Raw genomic sequence first — 10,892 nt, 5'->3', positions numbered from 1 at the left:
AAATGTATGATGCTCCTTGTCTCAGACGACTAATTGAAAGTAGCTGGACAAGCCATTATGAAGTGACAAGGTACATTGTTGAGAAGGAAGAACGTCTTTGCATTATCCTGTCAGAGATTTCAGAGGATGATGAGGCCTCAGTTGATTTGTGCACCGAGGCATCAGGCCTTTAATTCAAATGAAAAGGAAACATTTATTTGAGATTGGCAAATTTGCGGGTGCTTGGGGTCTTGAAACCAGCAAATGCAATGCTACAGTATCACCCTGTGGATGTATGTGCTGCTGGTGAGCTTGTTAGAGCATCACTGGAGTCCTTAAAAGACATCCGTAAAGATGATTGCTGGACTGAGCTTTCTCAGTCTGCTGACTCTGCTGAGCCTGAGGATGCATCACATCATCCAAGACTGACTGACTGACTGACTTGACTGACTGACTGACTGACTGGATGGATGGATGGATGGATGGATGGATGGATGGATGGATCCTATTGGATGACACAATTGCTCACGGTGCTTAACGAGTTCCTTCGATATGTTGTCATGAGAATGGACGAGTGCTACGAGACTTAGCAAAATTAATAAGACTGAAACAACCTCAGCACACAGCTGAGAATCCATCCATTGAAACAACAGCTCAGAATCAAGGTCAATCAGTCAGAAAGTCCTCAAGGACTGTAAAACCTTGAAAGAGACTGGTTGTTACCATTATTGCAGAGTGATGTGAAAAAAATAATAATAAAATAAAATAAAGTGAATTGTGAAAACTGAATCCTCTGTATTTGTTTATTTGTTTTGTAAAGAGTAATGCTTATTCAAGTTCTGTATTGAAGTTCATGTTTGATATTTTCTGTAAAGAAGAAAAGAACAATTATGTGACTTTAAGTTCATTGAAAGTAACACAGATTGTGATTTGTGATTGCTAATGTTAAACCTAAGTCTTCTTCATCCTCTGCTCAGTACGCTTTGTGGTGGCAGCGTGGAGAAAAACAGAAACATCCCACACGATTAAAAGCATCGTCTCTGAGGATCAACAATGGACAATCCATCTGACAGGATTGAGGAGCAGCTGGCTGAGGTTGAGGTCGAACTCGGAAGGGGAACATCCCACACGATTAAACGCATCGTCTCTGAGGATCAACAATGGACAATCCATCTGACAGGATTGAGGAGCAGCTGGCTGAGGTTGAGGTTGAACTCGGAAGGGGAACATCCCACACGATTAAACGCATCGTCTCTAAGGATCAACAATGGACAATCCATCTGACAGGATTGAGGAGCAGCTGGCTGAGGTTGAGGTCGAACTCGGAAGGGGCCGGGGGAGAAGTGCAGCTATGCCTCAAACTGAGAATTCACATTGCTGTACTTTTGTCACTATGTCACCTGACATTTTTGGCCACCATGTCATCACCATGTCATCACCTACCTCATCGTCCGACTGCAACAGCTGTCTCCGACTCTCCCAGGAGGTGGCTGAGCTGAAGTTCAGAGTGTCTCGCCTTCATCAGATAAAGGAGGATGAGACCTTCTTTGACTCTCTCTGGCCGAATGACGACGCTCCTCCTGTACTAACCGACCCCGAAGTCGCCGTGGGCCCTCGTCCTGTCGTGTCCAATAGATGCGACCTGGACGACACTGTTCCAGCCCGGCCAGATGCCCACCTGTTGCCTCCCCCGCCCACTGTTATGTCCACTGCAGGCAACCTAGATGACACTGTCCCGGCGTGGCTGGACGCCCACATGATGCCACCTCTGGCCAGTTCCACCCCGGCCCCCTGGTCACTGGTCTCGCGGGGTAAACATGGAGGCCCCCGCTCACGCTCTCGACCCCCCCTACCCAAAGCCCCCCCGCTCAGCATCACGAACGCATTCTCCATCTTGGACATGGACCATTTCCCCTCACTGCATGGGCAAAACACCGCCCCAGCCGAGTCCTCGGACGATCTGGTGGCACCGCGGCCACGAAATGACCGCCGAAACATGCTGGAGGGGCTGTTAGGTCTGCAGGTCCCACACCGCTCCATAAACAGCAGAAGAAAGTGTCTTGCGGTCCCTCATTTGATCAGCCTCCCACACTAGCCTCAGCTGAGCAGCCCCCCTCCCCTCCCCCAGCTCCAAAAATTGCTCCACCACCAGCTCCAAAAATTGTTCCCACTGTGCCCCCTCTCATAGCTCCCACAGTGATGATCGTCGGCGACTCCATGGTCAGAAATATCCGCCGCATAAATGCCATATATATATATATATATATATATATATATATATATATATATATATATATATATATATATATACTGCACACCATGTCCGTTCCCAATGCAGACCCTCCACAGAGAGGGAACAGGGTTGACAGTCACCAGCCCGTTGTTCGCCCCCTAAAAGCAGCAGCTGTCTCAGCTTCACCCAGGGCAGCACTGGTTCTCCATCCAGCCCGCTGGCTGGGGACAGCTGTCATCCTGATGTCTGTAGTAGACCCAGGGAGACCCGCTACCTCCCACAGCACTGGGTACCATGTCCCCCCCTCTCAAGAGTTTAGCCCATTACACTGTGGAAGGACGACTACCAGACAGACCCCAACATCAGACGTCCTTATACCGACACCTTTCTCTCATCTATATGGCCATACAGGCCAAACAATCCAAAGTCACTCTCTGCGACATCTACAGCTGGATCGTGGATAATTTCCCATACTACAAACTAGTAGTGGAAAAAATACTCAGATATTGGAAGCACCTGCAGCTATTTTCTTTTTTTTAAAGGCTTTTCTGCCTTAGTGTATAGTGGAGATGGACAGAAAACAGGGAGAGAGAGAGATGGGGAGTGACATGCGGCAAAGATCGTCCGGGAGCGGGACTTGAACCCACGGTGCGCTGTCAGGCTACAATGGAGCCTAAGTGCCCATACCGCTAGGCCAGTGGTCTGCGCCCACCTGCAGATCTGGCCAAACAATCCAAAGTCACTCTCTGCGACATCTACAGCTGGATCGTGGATAATTTCCCATACTACAAACTAGTAGTGGAAAAAATACTCAGATATTGGAAGCACCTGCAGCTATTTTCTTTTTTTTAAAGGCTTTTCTGCCTTAGTGTATAGTGGAGATGGACAGAAAACAGGGAGAGAGAGAGATGGGGAGTGACATGCGGCAAAGATCGTCCGGGAGCGGGACTTGAACCCACGGTGCGCTGTCAGGCTACAATGGAGCCTAAGTGCCCATACCGCTAGGCCAGTGGTCTGCGCCCACCTGCAGATCTGAACAGTATGTATTTACTTGACTTCTGTACTTACGTACATTACATACATTATTATGATATATTATCATTATTTTTATAATTATATATTCAAGTACACAGTTGTTCCTTACTTTCTTACTGTGTGTGGTAACCTAGAAGTTAAACTGAAATTCTGATGTGTTGCAGTCAAAGTGAGGTAGCACGGTTGATCGAAATCCTTAGCGGAGAAAGGACCATCAAGCTGTTCCAAAAGGCATCTCCTTTCCGCTACTTTCCGTAGATGGGATGAGCCAGTTTGCCATTAATTGTTTCCTTTAAGAAAAAATATATGTGTTACTCTCATCTTTGATATCTTATATATCACTCTTATTAAGATTAAGTCTCTCTGAGACAATCAACAACGTTTTTGTTTGTTTTTCTCGAGATGACGAGCAAGAAGGTAGTCATTTTTTTGAAAGGCCTTGGTGTGGACATTGCCGCAGGATGAGGACCACGCTTGGCAACTTGCCAAGTTGTCCGCCGCGGGCGAGCAAGTGATGGGCAAGATTGTTACCGTGGGGGTTACTGTGTTCGCGGGTGGGGTATTCGGGGCTTCTTCAGGCCTTGGACTTGCATGGAACATCTACAAAGAGAAACTCGACAGAGGCTGGAAGGAGAGAAACATGGAATGGAAGAAGAGAAACATGGAAATGATTGAATTGATTGCGAGGACGGGAGGTCGAAATAAGGTACACAGAAGCCTGGTACTTATTCCACCACTGCTCAGTTGATAGTGTAATTTGATACTACAATGCATAAAGCTATTGCATAACTGTATGACTATGACATAGTCATAGAGGAGGAGAAAAACAAGGAACAAGACACTGACGCCGACTCTGACGCAGACGCCGAAGAGGGTGAGGAGGAAGAGGATGAAGATGAGGAGGAGGAAGACGAAGAGGAGGAGCCTGCAGAAACTGGAGAAGAAGATGATGCTAAGCTTCATGCAATAATCTGCCATGTTGGTGGTGTTTGATAAGTTCACATGTCAATTACAAGGACGAACATCTCTACATTTAAACAGCAATGCATTGATGTTAAAAAAATATATATTTTGTCATTTATATGTTAAGTTTTTTGTTTTAACATAAGTACTCCAGTAGCCTACTTCAACTCCAGTACAAATTTGACAGAACAACTTGTAATAGTCAAGATGTGGTCATTTTTTGATTTATTTGGCTATTCAAAAATAGCAGATTTACAAGCTCATAGCGCGGCACTATGAGCTTGTAGATCTGCTATTTTAGAAACATCGTGAAAAATCTGTGCAAATATTCTAATATTTTAAAGCAAACATTTTCTATTTCAAATCTTTGCCTCTGGGGGGTCCCTGAAAAAACATATTTTAGTGGGGTCCACGGCAAAATACATCATTTTTGGGGGTCCTTGACATGAAAAAGCTTGAGAACAACTTATTATAGCAACATACGTTTTTTCCAAAAACTGTTAGGATTTAGAAGACATTTGTAGAATCCCCCGAAGCAAAGATTTGAGTTACACCGCATGTTCCCTTTAAAACATGTATATTCAAAGATTTGCAAACATTTGTGATTTTTCAAAAAATAGATCTACTAGCTCATTATCTCTCCCTATGAAAGGTCAGCGTAGCACAAACTTGTCTTTTACCTTACATTTCTGTCAAATTGTTTGACCACTTTCAGAAGATTTAGGCAATTGTATAAATGGTCAACACTATTTTTTTAATGAATATAATAAATACACTGTGAAAGGGAGCAATACAATGAACCTTTTTATTTCTTAAAAAAATGCATTTTCACATTGAACAATAGAATGGTTTGGACAAGCATTGTTACATTTGTCGTCCAAATATATTGAAGTGAAGTGGAAAAGTTCAAAGTTTGCATGGCTCTAAACTGAATTCAATGTTCTATGGCTTTAATGTTAAAATGCATTCAAGTTTGCATGAAAGTTAATCTGATTAAATGTCTTGCTATGGCCCGCTCTTGTACACCTGTGTTTTTTGGAATACAGTGTATATATGAATATAGAAGGAATAAATGGAATTTATTCCTTTTTTTTTTGCTAAGTAGCATGCTGAAGCAAAATCGGGGAACGCTATGGTAAAAAAAAACTTTTCCACTTTTAACCTGGCATCCCAATTTTGGGCCCGTCATTCTAGGAGGTCAATTTTTTAAATTGTGTAAATTGTTCTACTATTTGCTTCACTTGTTGTATGATTAAGTATTTAAGACTGAGGTATTTAACAATTTGGTCAACCTGCGTTTTGTAGTAAACAACCATTGTGTTGCATAATCTTAGTAAATATTCCTGGTCTTAATGGGTTAAAGAGGTGCAGAACAAACAAGCCGAGCGGTGAAGATACAAGAGGTTTTTATTCTCAAAAACCCACACCAGGAAATCACAAGGACACTAGGAATGTCACAAGGATCTTCAAATACACTATAACAGGGGTCTTCAACGTTTTTCAGGCCAAGGACCCCTTAGCTGAGAGAGATGAAGCAGGGACCCCCACTACATGTTTGACTCATGTTAATGTGTATTTTAAGACATTTAACGACTTAGAACCCCCAATACTTTGTAAACTTGAGCTTTAGCGGTGCACTTGGGTCTGCTCTTTTTTTCCCCCCGTACACCAAACCTCTTGGCCGAAAATAGCCGATAGATAAGCTCACAACCAGTCACAGACGCATTTTGGGCTGGTAGATCTGCTATTTCCAGCTAATGTTCCCCCTAGAATAGGGATGCGAGGGTTCAAGTGATTCATGTAAAACCATTAAATCACGCACAGATTTGGCAGCCCCTTGTAGTAAGTTTTAAGACCCCCTGTTGAAAACCCCCACACCAAAACTCTAAAGCAGGGGTCTTCAACGTTTTAAGGCCAAGGACCCCCTAGCTGAGAGATTAAGCAAGGACCCCCTCTATATAACTTTTTTTTTTTAAATTAGGTCTGCTCTTTTTTTCCTCTACACCTATACCTCTTTGCCAAAAATAGCAGCTGCGAGGCATTGTGAGCTTGTAGATCTGCTATTTGTTTTCCTTTTTTTCCCGATGCAACATTTTTGATACTTTTGTGTGACACTGTATACCAGAGGTCTTCAACGTTTTCAGGCCAAGGACCCCCTAGCTTAGAGAGAGATGAAGCAGGGACCCCCTCTATATTGTATAAAATTGTGTTTCAGATTTAACTTTTTTTTTTACTTGGTCTGCTCTTTTTTTCCCCTCAACACCAAACACCTCTTGGCCAAAACATAGCAGATCTAAAAGCTCACAACGCCTCACAGGAGGCGAGGCGTTGTGAGCTTGTAGATCGGCTATGTTTTGGCTAAAGTTCTCCTCAAAAAAGGGATGCTTGGGTTCAAGTGGTTAAGGTAAAATAAAAAACCCTATCACAAAGATTTGGCGGACCCCCTGCAGTAACTCTGAGGACCCCCTAGGGGTCCCAGACCCCCTGTTGAAAACCCCCACACTAGAAGATTCAAAAACTCTAAAGTACACACTGAACAGGACACTGACCACGTCTCATACAACACAGAACCAACTGAAACTGCTTACACAGGGGAGTATATATAGACAGAGACTAACTAGACACAGGTGAACTCACCTAGACAATCAGCACAGGGATAGGCTGGGGGATAAACAGGACACTGGTGCCTAGGGTTACAATAACAAGGGTGGTGAGACAAGACAGGTACCAAAAAGCAAGAGCACACAGGAAAAACACAAGAACAATACTACACAATAAGATTAACAGCTGGGGAAGAACAGACTAAGGCCTAGGCTACATGTGTATGGATCTTTTTTCTAAAAGGACATTTATTTTTGTGTTTGGGCCTTTCAGCCACACACAAACTAGGTATTTCTACATTGCAGTATTGATACTTTTACTTAAGTAAATATTTTGAGTAGGCTACTTTTTCCACCACTGGTATTGGGCCTTAAAATGTGATTAAAATGTATTATGTATTTCGCCCATCATATGAAATAAATGTAAATATAAAATTGAAACCTGCTGCTGATCAACGCGTATCTGCGTTTACGTGTGGACATAGATATCTTTGTCATGTGGACAGGGATTTTTTTTTTAAACGGAGACGAAGATATCCGTTTTGAAAAACACAATTACAAGACATAGTAACAGAACATACAGTACAAAACAAGGCTATACAGAAAGTAATGAGTAACCTAGTAAACTTTTGACACACTGATGGAGTATATATAGTAGGCCTATATTGTGGGTTGTATATATATAAGAATTAAATAACATAACCCTAACCCTAAGACCAAAATAAAGTAACAAAAATGGCAGGTAAGTCACATTAAAAAGGACAAACCAAACAAATGGGACACTTTATTAGAACACAAAACAAATCGCTACAGCCTCTATAGTTAACCAGTGAAATGACGGTATTTTACAATGCCTCTCATAGAGATTGCATTGAGAGCTGCAGTTCATCGTTCTTACGGACCTCGAGTAGCGGCGCTGTCTAAAAAGTGGGCGTGAATTGGCAGTGGCGCAGCCAGAACGCTAGTATAGGCTGGGTTTGAACAGGAGCGGGTGGGCACGCATGCACGCGCGCGCATCGCACGTGCATGTGTCCCCGACCCGTGCGCGCACGCTAAAATGTGCGGTTATTGTGTGGATATTGGGCGTTTTTGGCCGTTTTTTTTTTTACTTTATTTCGGTTTTAGGGTTAGGGTTAGGGTTGGGTAGGGTTATGTTATTTAATTCTTATTTTTGCCTGATTTTACAGATTCATTTTTTTAAATTTATTTTTTGTCTTTTTTGTTTTTTGCAAAATCTATCTGAATCTGTAAAAATAGGATCTGAATCTGAAAACATAAAATCTGAAACTGATAAAATAAATTTGAACTAAATTTTTTTTTTAAAACAAGCAATTTATTCAAAAACTTTCAGTTTCAATTCTTATTGTTTCACTTCAACCGTTTTTGGTGAATGATCAAAACTTTTGGCCCTAAAATGGCTCTTATGACGTGTTCATCACGATTTCACCCGAAATATCAAATAGCCGTTTCCGCCTGGAGGTCAGTGGAGAAGCTACCACCGGCCTTGGCGCGAGCCTTGGGCCCCCAGTATTTCTGTGGGTTCTTCTGGAAGCGGGTCAGGCGGCGTTTCCGGGACTGGGGGTTGGCATCCTCCCTCACTGTGAAACATGCCTGGAGGCTGGGCTCAGTTGAGAGGATCTTGAAGGCAGGACTAGTTTCTAACAGCTTCTCTCTCTTTACAGGATTGGACTTCTCCCAGCAGCGCATCACGTCCCAGATGACAGCAGGGGGGGCATCTGTCTTGATGGCATTTTTGGAGGCGTGAGAGAGGGAGACCCTGTAACCTGCGTGAAGGAGAGCTGACCTGAACTGGAGCAGAGGCGGGGCGTTGCAGTGTATGATGCTGGTCAGATTATCCACAGTGTAATACAAGGGTACATCCTCCAGTTCCTCGCTGACCATGCTGAGCATCCCCTCCATGCGCCTGGCGGTTCCAAAGCGGGAGGGGTTCCCGGACACGGCCGACAGAACCTTCTGGACGAAGGCCATGTCGTGGAGGGGCTCTGCCCAGACAGGACCACCCAGCCGATGTGTGAGTCCACAGTGTTGGCACTTGGGTCCAACTGGAGGACCAGCCGCGGCAGAGTATTTCATATTATTTCCTTGGGCCGTTTTCTTGCCCATCCTTTGTAAGTAGAAAGCCCCGCAGCCAACACAGTCATATACCAGAGCCTGTTTGCTGGCTGAGTTCTTGACCATGGCCTGTCCAGTGTGGACGCGCACAAAGACGCGGATGTAAAAGTCAACGCTGACGGAAAGGAGAGGCTGGATGTAGCGTCGGTACACTCCGGCCCTCTTGTCCAAACTGTGGAGGATGATACGCAGAGCCATCTCATGACAGTATTTGGCCCTGAATGATATAGAGCCGTATTTGCTGTAGCAGGTCTCTCCACTGGCACCGGCCATCACTGACATGTCCGTACAGGTCACACACAACAATCCTCCTTCACCGACAGCCTGGACGGCAGCATCCAGGAAGGAGGCGGGGCTGCCGTACGGGTCCAGGTCAATGACATCATAGTGCTCCTTCTTTCCTCGCTTTTCGTACATCAGCATACTGGCATCCTTGCAGCTGGCCTGGAGCAGGTGCGTGACCCCGTTGCGCTGGGCATTCCTGGAGATGAGGGCCGCCGCCTTGGCAGAGAAGTCGTTGGCGGTGATGGAGTGCAGGCCAGGGACCTCCAGGGCAAAACGCACAGAGCGCAGGCCTGATGCTGCCAGACCCTCCAATACATACAAGCCATTCTCACATTTGTCCCCCACATTCGCGGTCACAACTGGCTGTCTTCCATTTTTCTCTTTGGTTTGCTTGTCTGTTTCCCTGTCTTCCTTTGGCTCGGTTTGCTTGTCCGTTTCCTTGTTTTTCTTTGACAGAGTAACCACCACCCTCTCTTTCTCTCCTGGCACCACCACTTTCACTCCTCTCCGAGCCATCTCCTCCCTCGCAAACTCTGTGACCACAGCACACGTCAAATCTCTGTTAAACTCCTGGACCGGGTTATAAAAGACTTCGTTGGCACTGGGAAACAAGATTGCAGCCTTGCCCTCTCTGACCACCTTCTCTCCGGGTAACAGTCCAGTTTGGGGTCCTTCCCTGTCATTGTCTGTCAGACTCTGCCCTTCCCCATGTGGTGGTAATAATATGGTAGGGGACCGAGGCTTTGTGTCCTCCCCAGCCACGGTGTTTGGATCCTGAGGATCCTGAATGGCTCGTAAGGGTTCCATGGATCTCAGTCCCCTGTTGGCAGCAACACAATGTACAGAGAACGAAATATTTTCAGTGCTGTGTTCACCAAGCTGGCGTTGTGCAATCCTTCACTGCTGTTTTTCTCTCAAATGACTGTGTGACAACTTTGATCAAATGTGCAGAGTGGATGTGTAGCACTGAACAGCCTCTGGCACTGTCTGATGTCCTTCCGTGTCTTCAAATATCTAAAACCCTGTCCAGGTAGCCCACAATACCCTCCCTGTTGAATGAAAAAAATAACACTGTGGAGTAGTGTCCACCTGTTGTCAGTTTCAACCTCCACCAGGCCGAGCGGAACTCCATATTTGGACAAGACTGATATCATCGACCTGAAGTCACTACTTGGGGCGGAACTCTATATCCGGACAACACTGATGTCATCAACCTAACATCACTAATTGGAGACCCATATCGCAACCAGGCCGGGTGGAACTCCATATTTGGACAAGACTGATGCCATCGACCTGACGGCACTACTTGGGGACCGCTGTACCAACTATATACTGTAAGTGGGAGCATTTTCTCTGTGTGTGTAATGTTGAGGTGAAGCGATCTGAAGGACCTCTTGCAGCTGTGTCAGTCGGACACAAAGTGTACGCCATTGGAGGGATCAGGAACGTGAACCACAGAGATCAGACTGTTGTGTACGTCTTTAACACAGTGTCTTTGCACTGGACGAAATTGCCAGAAGTGAACATCCTGTTGACGTTCCCTTCATGCGCTAGGCTACATGTTCAGATGAGAGGGGTCTGAGAGGTAACACACATGCATGTGCATGACAATGTTAGAGAAGCATTGATGTAATGAATGGTGGTGATGCTGTAATGTTATGCAG

General features: G+C 45.0%; 1 protein-coding gene across 1 annotated transcript in view; it reads right to left on the bottom strand.

Moving 5' to 3' along the window:
* Positions 1-8,265: 8,265 nt before the first annotated feature.
* Positions 8,266-10,892, bottom strand: part of LOC311052444 (tRNA (guanine(26)-N(2))-dimethyltransferase-like) — a gene marked incomplete at both ends in the record, with an annotated part of 19,403 nt that continues 16,776 nt past the window's right edge. Inside the window, one exon of the mRNA XM_084067407.1 lies at positions 8,266-10,048. Coding sequence (XP_083923533.1) covers positions 8,266-10,048 — 1,783 coding nt within the window. The remainder of the gene's footprint in view (positions 10,049-10,892) is intronic.

This window comes from Gymnoscopelus microlampas (assembly GCF_963454915.1).
Source record: "Gymnoscopelus microlampas genome assembly, chromosome: 9".
In the NCBI taxonomy this organism is placed as follows: domain Eukaryota; kingdom Metazoa; phylum Chordata; class Actinopteri; order Myctophiformes; family Myctophidae; genus Gymnoscopelus; species Gymnoscopelus microlampas.
The sequence above is the reverse complement of the archived record's forward strand: the minus strand, read 5'-3'. Positions and strand labels throughout refer to the sequence as shown.